The 18,965-nt window shown below is 43.7% G+C and overlaps 1 protein-coding gene across 1 annotated transcript in view; it reads right to left on the bottom strand.

Annotated features, from left to right (window-relative positions):
* The window catches only part of GRIN3A (glutamate ionotropic receptor NMDA type subunit 3A), a 77,297-nt gene extending 59,065 nt beyond the window's left edge, over positions 1-18,232 (bottom strand). Inside the window, 2 exon segments of the mRNA XM_069880789.1 lie at positions 17,605-18,187; positions 18,189-18,232. Of these exon segments, the coding sequence (XP_069736890.1) occupies positions 17,605-18,187; positions 18,189-18,232 (627 nt within the window).
* Positions 18,233-18,965: the final 733 nt, after the last annotated feature.

Raw genomic sequence — 18,965 nt, 5'->3', positions numbered from 1 at the left:
TGTACCGCCATCTGACATCATTCACCAGAAGCTACTATTAATCACAAGGCACTGGCAGCGGCCAAAGTAACGTAATTCTTTTTCCTTTTGGCTCTGCTTGTGGCAAGTGCAGTTAGTCCCAGTATCACGTCATCAAGAGCACCTTGTCAGCCCTCTCATGTAGGTCCTGCATAAATACACCATATGGACAAATTTCTGCAGGTGGCAATGGATCCCAACAACTGCCATGGACGTAGCAGCTCTACCATAAAAAGACAGCTTTCTATCTTACAGGCTTCCCTCCCTTTTTGTTGGGCTGCTGGTGTTCAATGTAGAGCCCGAGGGCAAGCTCTGCAGCAGAGGCAAGCACTGCAGCTGCTAGTGAGGCTTGAAAGCTGAATAAACAGTGCAGCATTAAAAAAAATATGGAAAGCCATACTGCATCAAAGAAATACAAGATCTTCCCTGGGTTAATGAGAAATTCAATAGCATATGGACAAAAATAACTCAGCATACTGCTCTTACTAGCAAATCACAGAATCACAGAATCATAGAATAACCACGTTGGAAGAGACCCACCGGATCATCGAGTCCAACCATTCCTATCAAACATTAAACCACGCCCCTTAGCACCTCCAGGGAAGGTGAAACAACCACCTCCCTGGTAGCCTGTTCCAGTGCCCAATGACCCTTTCTGTGAAAAATTTTTTCCTAATGTCCAGCCTAAATCTCCCCTGGTGCAGCTTGAGGCCATTCCCTCTTGTCCTGTCCCCTGTCACTTGGGAGAAGAGGTCAGCACCCTCCTCTCCATAACCTCCTTTCAGGTAGTTGTAGAGACCACTAAGGTCTCCCCTCAGCCTCCTCTTCTCCAGGCTAAACAACCCCAGCTCTCTCAGCCGCTCCTCATACGGCTTGTTATCCAGCCCCTTCACCAGCTTCATCGTTCTTCTCTGGACTCACTCTAGAGCCTCAACATCCTTCTTGTGGTGAGGGGCCCAGAACTGAACACAGGATTCAAGAAGCGGTCTCACCAGCGCCGAGTACAGAGGGAGAATAACCTCCCTGGACCTGCTGGTCACGCCATTTCTGATACAAGCCAAGATGCCATTGGCCTTCTTGGCCACCTGGGCACACTGCTGGCTCATGTTCAGTCACTGTCAACCAACACTCCCAGGTCCCTCTCCTCCAGGCAGCTTTCTAGACAGACTTCTCCTAGTCTGTAGCACTGCATAGGGTTGTTGTGCCCCAAGTGCAGGACCCGGCATTTGGCCTTGTTAAACCTCATGCCATTGGACTCTGCCCAGCGGTCCAGCCTGTTCAGATCCCTTTGCAGAGCCTCCCTACCCTCCAGCAGATCCACACTTCCACCCAGCTTAGTGTTGTCTGCAAACTTGCTAAGGGTGCATTCAATGCCTTCATCCAGGTCATTGATAAAGACATTGAACAGGGCTGGACCCAGCACTGAGCCCTGGGGAACCCCACTTGTAACTGGCCTCCAGCTGGAGTTAACACCATTTCCCACCATTCTCTGGGCCCGACCATCCAACCAGTTTTCCACCCAGGAGAGCGTGCGCCTGTCCAGCCCAGAGGCTGACAGTTTCTCAACCAGAATGCTGTGAGAAACTGTGTCAAAGGTTTTGCTGAAGTCCAGGAAGATACATCCACAGCCTTTCCCTCATCCAGCAGCCGAGTCACTTTGTCATAGAAGGCGATCAGGTTAGTTTGGCAAGACCTGCCTTTCATGAACCAGTGTTGACTGGGTCTGATCACTCAGTTCTCTTGCATGTGCTTCATGATAGCACTCAAGATCACCTGTTCCATGACTTTCCCTGGCACTGAGGTCAGACTGACAGGCCTGTAGTTCCCTGGATCCTCCCCGTGACCCTTCTTGTAGATGGGCACAACATCAGCCAGCCTCCAGTCCAGTGGCACTTCCCCAGTCTTCCAGGACTGTTGGAAGATGATGGTAAGGGATTTGGCCAGCACATCCACCAGCTCCTTCAATACCCTTGGATGAATCCCATCCAGCCCCACAGACTTGTGGGTGTCTAGTCGGGCTAGCAAGGCTCTGACCACCTCCTCTTGGATCATGGGAGCCTCATTTTGCTCCTCTAGCTCCTGGGTTTGTACACAGATGGAACAATTTTCTTTACAATTAAAGACTGAGGCAAAGAAGGCATCAAGTACCTCAGCCTTTTCCTCATCCCCTATCACTGTTGTTCCTTCTGCGTCCAATAGGGACTGTATGGTCTCTCTATTCCTCCTTTTATTATTCATATATTTATAGAAAGATTTTTTGTTATCTTTCACAGACTTTGCCAATATGATTTCTAGTTGAGCCTTAGCCCTTCTGATTTTTTCTCTACACAGTCTCACTTCCCTCCTGTAGTCCACCCAAGAGGCCTGTCCCCTCTTCCAGAGCCCATAAATGTTTCTCTTCTTCTTGATATCACTCAAGATCTCTCTGTTCAACCAAGCTGTTTTTTTCCCCTGCCGGCTTTTTTTCTGGAACATGGGGATGCCTTTCTCCTGAGCTGCTAGGATTTCCTTTTTGAAGAGCTCACAGCACTCACGGGCTCCCTTGTCCTTAAGTACTATCTCCCATGAGACTTTGCCAACCAGCCTTCTGAAGAGATCAAAGTCTGCCCTCTGGAAATTTAATGCTACTGTCCTGCTAACCACCCTCTTCACTTCATCTAGAACAGAAAACCCTATCATCTCATGATCACTTAGTCCTAGGCATCCACCTACTGCCACATCCCCCACAAGGCCTTCTCTGTTCACCAACAGCAGGTCCAGGAGGGCACCTTCCCTTGTTGGTTCATTCACCACCTGTGCAAGGAAGTTGTCTTCCACGCACTCCAGGAACCTCCTAGACTGCTTCCTTTCTGCTCTATTGTACTATCCTTCGGTGGCGGGGAAGTTTAATATACTTTTTACCGCTGCAGAAAAGGCTAGTGACAAGTAGCTGGAGACATTGTTGTGATGGAATTAAATACCAAATTCACTTCATTGTAAATAAAGTCCTTCACTCTACCTGTTTATGCAAAAAATTATTGGTGCTGCTACTTTACCTTGCTTGACGGGGAAAGGGGAAAAAACTCGTGGCAGCCTAACAGGGGTTGGCTTCCTTCATGAGAAGGTAATGAAAGTAACAGCAACAATTTAACAGGTTGGATGTTATTGATGGGAAGAATGCTTTGAAGCACAGAAATGAGGGGAAAGGCCTTCACAAATTTAGTTTTCAATACTGGCTCTACCTTCTTTGCTGCAATTCCATTAAATTTCTACTGCCTCTATATCCCCCTCTTATAAAATAATGTATCTCTTCCTAAAGTTATGTAGGATTTGTACAGCTCTGTAACAGCTGAAAACCTCTACACTCATTGCAAAGCCCCAGTTACCCAAGGACATCGGGCACTTATTTTATAAGAGCTTTCTGCTTTAGAATGTGGTTAAGTCTGAACATTCCTGAGCCAAAAAGGCTCTCGAATCCTCCAGACCAAATCAACGAACAAACTCTTGTCTGTGCTTGAGCTTCGTACTGACATATGAGACATTTTCTTCCTCATAGCTCTGTTTTTCCTGCCCTGGCCCATATGATGATATAGCGAATGGATGCTATGCTTTCTCTAGGTCAGCTCTTTAACCCTGATATCAGCAGACAGCTGATGAGCAATCACAGCTCTCTGCAGGTGGACTGAGCGTAGCTGAGGCAAGGAGTGTCTTTATATGCATAGCTGCAAATCCAACAGCATCAGATGTATTAATGGATCTGTCTACACATGACTGCCCTCCTCTACATTTTGTGGCTTTTAAACTCTTAGAGTACAGTAGCTGTAACTCATCTTGAAAAGCACCCTTTTCGTCAAAGCCACCATCTTTCCGACAGCTGTTTCCAGTCCAGTGTTGTAGACTAATATCACAGTTGAATCTAGCACTACCAGTTCTATGGGCTAGAAGAACTAATGACATTTATGAATTTAACAAACAAGATGGAAGTTAAGAATTTAATGATTCAGGAGCCAGTCTTGAGTTATGCAAATTACTTTGAGTTAGGTATTCACAAAATTGCTTTAGCATAATTGTCAGCAGGTGGATTGTTTGCAAACAGCTAGCACAAACTACTTAGTGTTAATCATTTGTTCCATGACATAGTTAGTCATGCACTATTTCTGCTTCTTGAGTGGGTGATTGTATCCTCCCTAAAAGAGAGGGTAAGAACAACTGAAAGTGAAGCATGCCCTGGGAGTTTAACATGGATAAACACTTGTGATAAAATACACAAGCATCATGTCTCACTAATCTTAGCAAGACGTTTGCGTCGATCCATCTCCATGCGGTAATCTGTAAAGGCTCTGAAAAATCAGATGAACCAAGCCTGGGGATAAGCAATTCACATCGACTACTTTCTTTTTAATCAATTCTTTTTAACTCTCTGAACAAGCGGAAGTGTTGCAGAGGAAGATTCAATTCCTCAGGACAACCAAAAGGCAAGGGATGACAGAACTGCTCCTATGAGTCTGGCACGGATATATGAACAATGCTGCTATCCCTCTCTGTAGGAAATAGTACTGCTTCAGGGGGGCACCATCTATAATTTAAAACAATTACAAAAAAGGTGTATTCCCTGAAGAAATAGGATTTTTTTTTTCCTTCCTCATTTAATTTTATCTGTTTATATGATGCTGGCATATGAACAAAATTCGTGGTCAGTTTTCCAAAAGATTAATCATATTTCTATACATTTCAGTGACCTGGAACAGAGCTGAAGGAAGGTGCAATGTTGTAAGCTCTGGATTTTGTTGTAATATTGTTTTGATATTTGGCATTCACAGGGAGGCTGCACTGCTATCTGAGCAAGGCAACTGAAATATTCTGTAAAATTCCCTGCTTGAAACACTTTACCAGCTACAACACGGAACATCAGGATGTTTTATTAATAAATTGGCGTGAAAAAGCCAGCCAACTGTGAGAATAAAAGGCATAGACACTCACAGAAAGCAGGAACTTCTGTGGAAGGTGTGCTTATTTATTTATTTATTTATTTTTTCTGACAGGTAAGCAACATCTGGAAACCGCTCTTAAAATAACTGAAGTTTTTATACAGGCGTGAGCATATTGACTGATATACATGCGGACTGCTACACGGGGAGGGGACACATCAGGCAAAGAGGTCTGAAGGCTGCTGGAACACCACCCTCCAAGCTCATGGCGAAGGCAAGGGGAATTACCCCACCAGGAGGGCAGTGTCAGTCTCCTGGACATGCTGTGCAACGAGAAGCAGCAGTCAAGTCAAATAAAGATCTGGTGCACAGTAGGGCTTGACTGTTTCTTCCTCTCACTGTTAACACTTCAAAAGCAAGGATGCTTGCAGCACTACACTACAGCTCCCACTGTCATTACATTGGGCAGTGGTCAAATGTGGACCCAGCACTTTGTTAACAGACACGCAATGTGTTGCTGCTGATTTTGACGGCCTTGGACAACTTTTAACCTTCCAGTGGATACTTCAGTCAAAGCAAGGAAATTCAGCTGGACTTCTCCATACCAGGATGGGTACATCAGTTAACAACTCCAGTACTCAGACCAGTGCATTTTCCCACACATTTTTAAGTGTTGGAGAAGACTGCATCTCCCATTTGAGTCCCCTGTTGAATGGTCAGACTGTATACTCCTTTCTTCCTCTTTTACTGCGAATAATAAGACATTTTGCTGCCTGCCATTCTCTAATAAGATTGTAATAATTCTGTATGACTCCTGGAAGAAACTAATTTGCTTTCATAGTGCTGGCATAATATGGATCCACAAAAAAGATGAATTGTCTGAATTATCCTTGATCTAGTCAGTGAATGGCTTTTTATAGATTTTTAAGTGAAGGGAACTCTGGTGAAAATCAGGCAAGGTCAGGTAAAATTAAAGGCTGAAGTTGATAGAAGTGTTAAGCTCAGTTATGAATAGTTTTAATACCACAATGACGCACAGATCCTGTTCAATTAGTTCCTCACCCTAAGCAAAGTTATACCACACTTAAATGAACAGGAAGTCTGAATATATTGGTTTTTTTAATGATCGCAATTGCATCAGAAACAACACATATATACTCACATGATCAAAATTCTCTTCAGCTGTTCTTGTTCTCCTCAACATTTACTTTTCATGAACATTCCAGTAATCAAATTACACTACGACAAACGTTCATAGGAAATGAACAGCAAAACTGAACACTTGTGGTACTTGCAAGGTCCAGCTTCCAATTGTATATCTTCAGTTCCTGTGTTTATTAGATTGGAAGAGTCAGTGAAGTAAACAGAAACACTTTCATACATTTTTTTTATGGCTCTGGGATGCAGTCATTCCTAATGTGTATATTGCTCTTGCTTGTTCCAGAAAGTTCAGGTGGTTTTCAGGAAAAAAAAAAAAAGTCTGCTATTATCATATGTACTATTCACTGTGAATTCTCACTTCATTTTGTTCCTGAAGTACACTTCTAGGGAGGAATACAAGAGCAGCATGATCTAGGCAACAAGCTCCAATTCTCTGTCAAGAAAGGCATCTTTCTTATGGTAATCATGTGGTGTGCTGTAACCCACCAGAGGTCTCAATTTGTAATTTATTCTTTTGCTATAAACCCATAACGGTTGTGAACACCCAAGGAGGACATAGCAGCACAGCTAACTTTCACATAACTACATGTTACATATTTATATGCACTGTCAAAATGGTGGGAAGATACGAAATTGAGTTTCTCTGGAATCCAGCAGGCTAAGCTATTTATAAACAAGTATCTTATTTTTGGTGCTCTTCAGAGAATGTGATGAACAGTGAGTGATGAGCAATTTATGTTGCTGATCATTTGTATCACAATAAAGCCTTGAGATCTTTTTCTGGAGTCAAGTCACTGTTAATTTAGGATCTGTATTATCCTGCGGTGGAAGACAGGAATTCAGAACAAAGACCAACAGGCAGGATTAAGAAAGGGTGAAATGAGCATGCCACACTGAAAATAGAAGAGTAGGTAGAAAATGGTGTAGCAGAAAAATACTTCTGGGTGCCTGGGGATTCTGGGTATCAATATTCAAAATAGACCAAATCACCCATCTCTCTCTCTCTCTCTCTGAAGAAATTCTCAGTGTGAAGGAATACTTTCCCCAAAGTATTCTGCACTGAAGGATTTTCTATTTATACAATGAAAGATAACATTAAACTAAATATGGCATAATGAATAAATGCTGTTAAAAGGATTACATGCTCTAAAGAGATCTTAGGAGTGTATCTGAAGGAAAAAAGCAGGTTTTAATTAAGAAATGTGTAAGTACTCTGTACTACGTAAATATTTCCTGCATATAAGAAGATGATCACAGAGGTGACTGAATAATCATTGTTTTGGCTTCAGTGTCGACTGCTGATGCAAGATCCTAGTCAGAGGCCAGAACAGTAGTGTTAAAGGTAGCAGCCTATTTCTATACCTGAAAATAAGAATAAGCTCCTGGAAACTCCTGCTTGGCAAGTGCAACGTGGTGCAATGACATCTGAAGCTTTCACGTCTCAAAACTTAAACCAACAATAATCAATGCTTTTTGCTTTAACTGTTTACCCATATTTGCCTCAAGGCTGTTATTGGATATATAGTTGCCCCCTTGGAGCTCAACAGTTTAGCACCTATCACACACAATTTGAACAGAGGAAACCCAGGCACATACCTTTCATCTTGTTGCCCTTCCAATGTAGGAGTAAAATAAACTCCATGGTATTAGCATACTAAGAAAATATAAAGCACAGCTGGAACAGGTCCAGTATACTCTCAAAAAAGAGCAGCTATTAGCTCCAAGCAAAGGTTAGATCTACTCTTCTCACGTTTTGCTGCTTATACTGAATACAGTAAATTCTTTAAAACAACTGCTACAGAGAAATGTTTAACTGATACATATGAGTGAGCATTACACAGAGAAAGTGATAAATAATTACGTTTTCATCTAAAACAGTACCTGAAAATTATCAAACTGTGAACTCACAACACTTACTTTTCATTTGATGTATAAAAAAGCTGGTTTTAGTAAGCACACTATTAAGATGAGTGCAACTGCTTTATCAGCAGCATCAAGACAGCCTGGTGCATAATACCGCTCCTCTTCCTAGCTATTAAGTTCTAAAAGTTCTTTCTTTGCAACAAATGCAAAACTTCATTCTTAAAATCTCAGCTCCTCCTTAAAGATCTCTCTTGTCTTTTAACTCTGTCTTAACTTAGAAAGCCTTGTAAAATATCTTATGAAGAGCATGGGCAATAATTTTCTTCACAGTCTTAAAAAAGCTGGAAGTGAAGAGCATGCCTTTCAGGGAAATACTAAGAATTTAAAATATGCTTGTGCAGCACATCCATAGATTTTTATAATGCATTTCAAATACTTTCCACATTGTAAAACAGGGTCTAGAAACTATCATCACAGATGAAAGCTACTGAAGAAAAAGTAATAAAAACACTGTAGCAAGAAAAGGAAAAAATGGTGCCTGCTTCTGATTTCTAACATTTAATTTTCTCCTATATAATAATAACAATCAAGTGATTACAGCAATTTCCCCATTTACTGTGTTTTATCTGTGTTCATGTTCACTCTTTTTCCCCTCCTTCTCCACCTTCCCATCTGCTGCCTGCAGCAATACAGATTCAGGTGACAGAAACATTCCAGATAAAAGTTGATTAGCCAGCACACCGCACACCAGATCTTTTCAAACCTGCACGAAGTAGAAACCTTCCAGTCAGCTCCTGAGGGCTCTCAGCTCACTGCTTCCACATGGTGCAGTCCACTGCAAGAGAGGCTGTGCAGCAGGGCGCATCCACGAGGTTCAGCACCATCTCTCAACTTGCTGATAATGTACTCATACCCCTCGCAGAGACAGGGATGGCTGGTTAGCATGGCAGCAGTACGCACATACTCTCTGCTTATATTAACAGTGTATCTGCTACTGGGATGCAAGATGCTTATGAATGGCTGTATTGTACTGTACTGTGGGGAAAGGATGTAGTAAGCTCAGGATGAGTGCTGAACACCAAGCTTGAATGCACATACATTTTAAAATGCTGTCTACAGGCAAAACCAGTTCCCATGGCCAGCACTACAAAAACATTTGGTTGCAATGCAGAGGTGGCACGTAATGATTACTATGGTTTATTGTGGTTTGTGGTACACTTGCTGTCACGTTTCATCTCAGTTCTTCACGTAGTTGTCCACAATTACCAAGAGTAATGCTGGCAGCTTGATGTGACAGCTGTGAAGCACTCAGGGCCAGATTGTGAACTTCTTAGTCACACTAACAAGGAGTCCCTGGCACAAATGGCTTTGCTTGAATGTGAGTCCCTTAATAAATGAATCATCTATCATTGCTGCCTACGCAAGCTTAAATCTTTTTCCCAGTTCTGCTGTTGCTTCCACCATCTGCACATCCTCTCCCCACCGTGGTGAGAACCAATTTTACTGATCTATAGGGTGTCTGGGAAAACACGCAGACCTTCAGGACCAGACTAGAAGTAAGGAACAGTTGCTTAAGTCCAAAGCTGTAATACTAAACCCACTGTGCCTGAACTTGCTTCCACTTCTTAGGAAATCCTTTTTAGGTACCTACTTGGTACAATGCTGCATGTGTCTCTATACCTTTGATCTCATCCCATTTCGTTTTACTGCTTCCTAGATGTTGGCTTAGCAGTTCCCTAGGAGGTAAGCACCATTTTTTGGGAAAGGATTACGAAGTGCAACTAACTGTTCTTAGCCAGGGATCAGCTAGTTAATTCAGCCCTGAATGGGACAAACTCTTTCATTCTGTGCTTGGTGATCCTAGCTTTCTGAACAGTGCTTCAATGTAAAATTCAGTTCCCTTCTTTTTATGCTTCTGGAATCACAAAAAACAGGAAATGGAGAAGGGCACCTCTTTCTTTCTTTCTCAATGCAGTTTACTTTCTTCTTCTTTCTCCCCGTGTCGCTGATGTTTCTGTCCTTATTTTTTTCCCCCCTTTGGCTCCTTTTAGCTATTCAGAAAAAAGTCTGTAATGCATAGCTACTGGTATTACCAGGAGATTCAGTATACTCTCTCTTGTTCAACCAAACTGAAAAGCTCTTCAGGAAGATCTACAGAAACACACATTTATTGCATCGTTCTTCTTTGAAAGACAAATTCGGAATCTAAAAAGAAACCGCACTTTTCCCATTTTTCCACTAATTACAATACATACATAATTCTAACCATGCTATGACTGGATTTCTTTCACTTTAAAAAAATTACATAGAAATCCACAGAGGAAAAGAACAGAACACTTGAGAGAAACATTTTATTTGATGACCTGGGAATGCTCTGAGTTTTCAATATTTCGCGGGCTTAACTAATAAATACACCATGAAATACACCCTAGATGAGAACATTTCTAAGTAGTCTTTGAATTTAATTGTGAGCATTGAACTAAATAACATTTAGCATGACAAGATCCTTGGCTGTCTTATAATTTCTACAGCTCTGCTTACCTAGTTCTGCCATGTTTTTTAGTGAAAAGACAGGGTGCTTTCTCTGACTTTTGTAGACAAATTCCTATGGAAAGTTATACTGAACACCCCAAATGACATTTCTAGAAAATGTTTTCATTGTTAACAACCTGTTCGACACCATAACTTTTGTATTCACAGAGTAGTTGCTAGCAGACTATCTTTGACTTTGGCTTTTTTGGCCAAATTTTAATTTTTACTTAGTGAATACAGGTAAGCATTCTTTGGTGTTTCTTTTAACAATGCACACCATTCCATAAAATAATAATTAACAATTTAACCCTTTCATAGTTTAATTACTCATTATTAACATGACTTTATGTAGTGTATTATGAAAGAACTCTTCTAGGTTATGCAATGAGGAAGACGCTGTTCTGTGAACCCAGAACAGCAAAAAAAAACACAGAAGAAAACATAATGTATGGTATTGAATTTGGTATTAACTCAGTTGTTTCTGCATCAGAGAAGCAGCACAGGATGAGAAATGAGAAAATCTTGTTATTAGCGAGCTCAGGTATTTTCTCCAGAATCTAGTGTGATATCACGAGTACAGCAAAGAAGAAGATTAACAAAGAACCGCACATCAAACTGCAAGGCAGGTGTCTTTGCTTCAGAATTTTTGTATCAATTCAATACACACATTTGTTTTTCATTTATGTAGGAAATGTCTACTAGAATATTATTTAACTACAGGAATCACCTTCCCTCCACCTCCTTCCGAAATCTTAACTCTTCACTACCCTTTTCCAGTGGAATTGATATAAACGGGCATACAACAGAATTTATAAAGTTGACTAAGTGATTCGATAAAACTCGACAGAATTGGATGCATTTCAAGAACAAAGTCATCATTGGCATAATTTTATCTAAGGATTCATACAGTCAGATACCTTAAATAATTACAGACTCAGCGCACGTTGTAAATCTGGGTAATAACCCATTGCTACATTGGAGATAGATTGCTCTAGTGTATGTATTTCAAATAACGCTGCACAATCAGGTTTTCAATATCTTAGATCAATATCAAGTACTTATGTCCCTCTAACTTGGAATAAGCAGACACTCCAACTCCAGAATTTCCTTAAAACACAACTGCCAGGAAAAGGAAAAGAAGAGCATACAGAAAATTATTGGTAGTGAATAAGGCTGTGAATAGTGGTTGTCAAAAACAAGCGTTAGAACTTATATTAGAAATTACAAATACTATAAAATAAGAATACCTTTATGCTATAAAAACTTAGGGGAGTTGAAGAAAGAAGCCTGTCGTTAAAAGAGTTCACTGATACTTGGCTGGTAAGGAATACTAAGGAACTTCCTGAACTAATATGCTTGAAATCACTTTTTCTGCTCAAAAATTTGCTCCTTCATAAGCAACAAAACACTTGGGAAAATAATAAATCTCTTACCTCAAAGTGTAGTATACATTTGCCTTTACAATGCTAAAACATTCTAAGTTGCAGGATCCCTTAATTTCAAAAGCCCAGAGGTGGGACAGCACATTCAGTGGGTTTCTGAGGGGCTTTCTTCCAAGAGAGAGGGGTTGGAGATAGCAGTGAAAAGTGCTACTTGGAAAAATAAATCCCAGCAGATTTCTGGCTCCTTTTTGTCTCAATGGGTTGTCAAAACACTCTCAACACCTTCCCGCATTCTGTACAAGGTTCTTTTGCAGTCATGATGAACTGAATACTCTGTAAACACTGTAACCGGAATAAAAAGACTTTTTTCCCCCCCTTTTCATTGTTCTATGCTTCTGACTGTGCAAAGCTTGTTGATAGAGGGACTCCCCTTAAAAAAAGTCCTCATGGGTAGCAGCCTGCAGACCTCTGTTTTATAGGACTGGATGCCTTTAGTGGCATTATAAATAGCTTTTATTATGACTCTGATAGTTTAGGATACAAGGATGACTTCTTGTATTATCAAGGGTGCAACACACAGAGAAAACAGACTCTGAGCATTAAACAAGGTGATAAATGACAAAACAAAGAAGTTGCCAATACAAGTCCCAAACATTAAGCCAACACCACTTTCATAAAACTTGAGGGCTTAATGACCATAGACAAGAAAATAAACAAGGACTCATCTCCCTTCAACACACGTCATTTATCAACTTAAAGGGTAACGGGTAGATTGGCTTCAGCTAACAACACAGTGGAATATCAGAATTGTGCTACTCTCATAGCTGACAACATACAACACAGCACAGAGTCACAAGTAAAACTGTTCTCCAAGTAACAACTTCAGAAGGTATGATACTGGGAAAAAGTGTGTTGAGAGGCAGGAGATTGGATCAGTTAGCTAATATTGCATAATTACTTCTTAAATGAGAACTCTTACAATAAGGAGACCTCTCCCATAATACTAGGGCCACAATGCTGCCAGCAAACATCAGTTATGACTCTGAAATCTGTGTTTAAAGAATTAACAACTCTACAGGATACCAGGCTACAGTGTAAAAATTAGTTACACAAAGCATCCTTACATTAGATTACAATGTAATAGGACTCGCACTTCACAGCAGACATACGGCTTAAATTATGCAAGTTTCAAAAGCTCACTATAAGCAAAATGGCACAGCAACTTTTGGCTGAAAGAGAAGCAGCTGAACATTTGTTAACATGTCCTTTCAATTTCCATTCCTTTTTCCCCATGGGGCACCTCTCATAAACCCTCTAGAATGGCACAAAAGGTATGTGCCATACTATTTATGCAGTGTGAGGTGAAGAGGGTTGGTGATCACAGGGAGAGACTGAGTAAATATTCCTCATCTGCACAGTAAATAATACAAACTCCAGCATTTGGACTAAGTCAGATAAACAATGATAGTCTGAACTATCAAACAGTATGTGATTTGTAGTCTCTCATGGAAATGAGAGTCATTTTTTTTTCCTGATAAAAAATATTTCTCTGCAAAAATGGAATTTTGCCTTAAAGGAGGGGAAAACAGTGTCTTTGCGCATTTACTTGGACATAAGGTTTTCTACATTTCCATTCTACTGCTGTAATTTCTGCCTGTCCTCTCTAGTACTCTGCACAGGCAGTGTCTTGCAGGTTAGTAAGACTTCTGGGGATACCACAGACATAGTGATATTCCTGGCTATTTCCAAAAGTGAGAGATGTGCAATTCCCCACCCAGCGTGGTTTGATATGTATAAACTATAAAGCTGTTATCAACAGAAAGCTTAATTTCTTTAAAAAAAAACACACACAAAAAAACCAAACAAAAAATTAAATGTTAATTGTCAGTTTCTTTCTACAGCATCTGTTCTGAGGCTGAACCTGCTCCTTCATCGGGAAATTCTCTGTTTAACCTAAAATTCTCGTTTGATTTATTAATTCTTCTGACCATCTCTGAAGTCATAGCAGTAATCAACAGTGCTGCAGTTGCATTTCCTCAGGACACCAGACAAAGCACGGACTGGCTATGCAGGGACTGATGACTCAGATTTACTTTATTCTGTTTCATTGCACTGAGAACATTCCTTTCCACGACAGAAGACAACAGAGCTACTGATCTACCTGAAATCATAGAATCATAGAATAACCAGGTTGGAAGAGACCCACCGGATCATCGAGTCCAACCATTCAATCCACTGAAAATATCCCCTAAGTTGTGAAGTTCAGAGATCTTTGTTGTGTTCCTGATAATATCACCTATAAAATGCGTATTGTGGGATATTCTTCCAAAACTGCCAGCTCTGAAATGTATTAGAAGTGATATCATTGTATTTATTGATGGTCACATTCCCTGGATCTGTTCCCTGCTCCATCCCTGGAAAAATTATTAATGACGTTGGCATTCTTGGAAAGGAAAAATAAGTGTGTTTCTTCATACAAATATACATAACAAACCTCATCTCAGTGGCATCAACTCTTGTCAGCTGCTGTTTCCAAAACAATGATCTGTCAAAGCTTCAGTGGAATTTGCATTCATGTTAGTAGTAAAGAAATCCAGTGGCTTTTTTTTTTTCTTTTCTGGCTTGCTGAATAAGTGTAAAATTGTTACTTTTGCGTATGAAGAGTGTAAAAATTTACTGGAGTGACAGTAAATTCAGAAAAGTAAACAGCTTTTTTCAGGTCACAACAGCAGTCAGGATTTACTGTCAGTGTATGTTAGTCATTAAATCACATATACAAACAAAAATAGAAAAAAAGTATGCCACATTTTACTTTGTGTAGCTTTTGCCACACACAATCCCGAACCTTCAGCAAAAGCTTCGGTTGCGAGAAAATGAATGTTGTACTGCACTCTGTGATGGTCGCTGTCTGTTAATTGTCATTGGGGAAGACTGTATGCTGTTTTATTTTTTTAACTTCAGAAAAGCAAAATTCAATGATAAACAGACTCACAAAGATGCCTGAGCAACCACAAAACTTTTGAATAGGTATACAGCTGACAGTACCTGCCCAGCTGTGACACTGTGGATCTCCTCTGATGGTATATTTGAGGTGCATCATCAGATGTCACGGAGGCAACATTACTCACACACACTCAGTTCCGGATACTTATCTTCTGTTTCAAGTATTGCTTTTTGCCATGTTAGGGAATACGTCTTCAAAGATGAATGTACTTTTCAGTTACAATTAATATCTGCTTACTATAAACTTCTGTATGAAGCAATAACGTTAGCATTTAGCAATGGTGCAAACATTGTATGTACATATTCCTCTTCTGGTGTAACACAGAAAATCAGACTTCATTAGACATCACTACCTTAAAATCATTCTAATAAAAATTCTGAATGCTGAGGACAAGCAGCTTGAAACAGCATGTAGTAAACACCATGCTCGTTAGCATGTTTGCTGTAGTCCTTATTATGGCAGACAATGGGAAATGCTTTTCAAGGACAAACACTTTTTAGGTCTGCTTCTGTTCCTGTCTGGAAGAAAGCTAACTGCAGGCAGCCCCCTAGTGTGTGCTGAGGTGGTGTTATGGAGGGAGGGGAGGATTGTTCTGCCAAGTTATCAGCGGGAAGGGTGGCTCCAGTGAGGCCAATGCTTCACGCTTTTGAAGCAGGGTTAGATCTCAGCCTTCCTGACTTTTCTTCTCTGAAAAATTGCATGCAGGGCTTATTAGCAAAATCTGTCATGCCTTCAAAGAAGTCATTTACACTTGCCTCCCCTAAAATTGTCAATCAGTCTGTACTTCTGGGTCCGTTAAGGTGGGAGGTCCATGGTATGGTAGTTTCATGCCAGTGCTGCCATGGGACTGAGTGACATAAAATCACTTCCTGCAACAGGCAGTAAGACACCGGAGGCTGCTGAAGGCAACACTTCAGGGATCCTCCGGGTCCAACACACTGTCGGAAGTCCTGTAACTCTGGGAAGTACATGAGGTGAGGCTGTCGGAGTATTTTCCCCACAGTTAGCCTTAAAATGGTATTTATTATGCAAAGGTATGAAAAAAAAATGTTCAGAAAGATGTCAAGCCCTCCAAGCCAACTCTGAGACATTGATATTTTTGTTGTTCTATCAAAAAAAATCAGACTTTACTCAGCACATGTTCAATGTCAGGCATTGGTTTCATTGTCACTGAAGACAGTGACACTGCAATGTCTGCTTAAGGACAAAGTCGTGATTTAGACAGACTGGTCCCTTTGGCTCCTCACTGAGAATAATTTGAAAGTTAAGCAGGAGCTGTGAAGTCTCTGGAAAGGAACAATAACTCTAACCCTGTGCTATGTGTTTAATGCATCTTGTGTCCTCAGTCAGCTTTGGATGAACTTACACCCATCTCTAAGATGAAAGAGAAAATAATTCTAACTTTAACAGACAGAGCAAGGAGATGTTGGATTCAGGTTCTGGTCTTCACAGAGTTTTGGCTATTGGCTTCAGCACAACTGCAAGCACAGCCACAAGGCTGGCAGACGTAGCCGAGCAAACATGGATGCTACTGCCACCAAATACACACCACCAGCAGCATTCAGTGGCAGTGATTACCCTCGAGTTTCTGCATAAATCTACAGACACTCGAATTATGTGGTGTTTGCAGAGGTGGAGAAAACAAGCTGAGTTCAGGCCAGCATACAGCAGTCACACCTTCAATTACACACTAGGAGCTGGATAGTACAGACTTTCTTTCCCTACCTTTTCTGGCATAATGGAAGCCAAAAAATACCTAAGTTTAACAGTGATCCAGGCTGGGTTTCACATTTGCTTTTGCAAAGCAAGTCCAGTTGGTAATCTTTTTTTCTGATTACATTTTCAGAGCAAAGTTGAGCTATCGCTTTTTATATAAAACAACTCTTTCTCCTGGCTACTTAAATGGCAGCTTCTGCCATTTTACTCACAACTTCTCCTGCACGGGCTACACAGAATGGAGTGTTCCTTCCAGCTCTTTTGCCCGAAGACGATTATTGGCATCAAACTATCATCTTTTTCCCAAGTGTGTAACACAAAGTTGCGATCTCTGTAGGATAGAAAGTTTAGCTCCCCTTGGACAGTACTACTTTTGCCTAAGAGGCAAACACAATGAATTCGGTTTCTACTATTTTAACTACACTATCAAACACAGACACAGACTCCACTACTCTGCTAAGGCAATTAGATTTAGCAGAAACCTGATCTAGCAGTGATACATGAACTACAAGAATATCCTAAAGCTTTGATAGCTCAATGCAAAGTCAAGTTACAGCCAACAACCTCCCCGAGAAGCGTCATCTGGTAAACAACTTATGGTGCTCACACACAAACAGAGACAGAGCAGAGCACTCAGACCAGTAATAAACAAACACCCGTAATGCTGCATTTAGCTTTTTTTTTTGTTTTTTTTGGCTAACAACCGTCTTTTGGATTGGAAACCGTGTCCGTCTCCAAAGCGCCAAACTAAGGACCTCGGGAAGAGCAGCATTTCAGCAGCGCAGATCCCGGACTCCGTTTCCCAACTCCACAACTTAACGCGGCACGCGACTTCGGGCTCGCAGCCGAGTTTTTTCCACCGAGCTCTGCCTTTCCCGGGAGAGGATGCTCGCTCCCCTCCACCCGGGAGAAGAGAGGGGAGCAAGACCCCGAGCCAGCGCGCCCCGTCCCCTGCCCTCCCCTCGGGGTCCCCGGGGGGCTCCGCGCTGACCCCCGGAGCTGGGGGCTCCCCGCGCCTTACCGGGCTCCGCCGGGGGAACTCGCCCAGCACGATGCTGACCACGGGGATGCGCAGCGCCGCCGAGACGAAGTCCAGCTCCAGCATCTCCCCGCGGCTCTGTGGGAAGGCGAGGATGGCGGAGACCCCCTGCACCACCACGGTGTGGCAGAGGCTCTGCAGGAAGGAGACGGGGTCGTTGCTCCAGGAGGCGCTGGGGGAAGAGAAGGGGAAGAGGGGCAGGTCTCCCAGCCCCGCTTCGATCGCCATCACCACCTCCAGGGACAGGTTGTAGGGCAGCAGCCCGGGCACGCCGTTGAGGTTGGCCACGGCCAGCAGCAGCGCGTCCCGCGGCGAAGGCGAGGGGCTCGCCCCCCGCTCCCCCTCGGGGCCGCCCCCCGGCCGGGCGCGGGGCTGCAGGTGGGTAGCCCCCACCCTGACGGTGTGTCCGATGCGCCGCAGGATCTGGCAGGGCTGCGGGTGGGACGCGGCGCCGGGCGGCGCCGCCAGCAGCAGGGCGCAGGGCGGCAGCAGCAGCAGGCACGCCCGGGCCAGGACCCCGCGCACCCCGGGCCGCCGCATGGCCGGGACCCGCCCGCCGCCCGCATCCGCCGCCCGCATCCGCCGCCCCGCGCCCGGCCGGCAGCGGCATCAGCCGCCCCCGCCCATGGGGACGCGGAGCCCACGCCCCGGGGCTGGGGCCGGGGCCGGGCGGGGAGAGGCGGGGGGGGCGGGGGGTGCTGCTCGGCCCCCGCACCGCCCCCCGCGGCCGCCGGCGAGGCGCCCCGGCCCCCTCCGCACCGCGCTCCCCTTCCCGAGCGCGCCGCGCCGCTCCCGTCCCGCGCTCTCCTCCGCAGCCCCCTGCCGGCTCCGCTGAATTCCAGCCCCCCACTCTCCACTCCGCCTCGCCCGGCTCCTCTCGGGCACTCCCCGTGCCCGGCTCCGGAGGCGAGAAAAGTTGCCGCGGGGCTGCGTGCGGTCGCTGGGCTGCGCTGCGCTCCCACCGGGAGGGACGGCGAGCGACAGCCCCGCGCCGGCTCCACCCTGGGCAGCCGGGACTTGTAGTCGCCGCCGTCCCCGCGGGCCGCCCCGGGGGGAAGGAGGGTTTGGGGGTTGGGGGGACAGCCCGCTCCCTCCGTGCAGCCTGCGTGTCCCGGGACGGCCCCGACGGCAGCCTCTGCGCCGGTGCGGGAACGGTTTTCCAGCACCGGGCAGAGCCCTCGGGTGCTTCGGGACGAGGACCGGGGGGGGCGTCCCTCTCCTGTTGGTCGGGAGGGAACCGCGGGGAAAAGCAGCGCTGGTTGCTCTCGATGCCTTTCTCATGCGATGCTGCCTCAAACCGCATCATTTTGCAACATGTGGCAACCGAGATTCCCGTTCAGCGA

Source organism: Phaenicophaeus curvirostris, chromosome Z, assembly GCF_032191515.1.
Source record: "Phaenicophaeus curvirostris isolate KB17595 chromosome Z, BPBGC_Pcur_1.0, whole genome shotgun sequence".
NCBI classification, from domain to species: domain Eukaryota; kingdom Metazoa; phylum Chordata; class Aves; order Cuculiformes; family Cuculidae; genus Phaenicophaeus; species Phaenicophaeus curvirostris.
The sequence above is the reverse complement of the archived record's forward strand: the minus strand, read 5'-3'. Positions and strand labels throughout refer to the sequence as shown.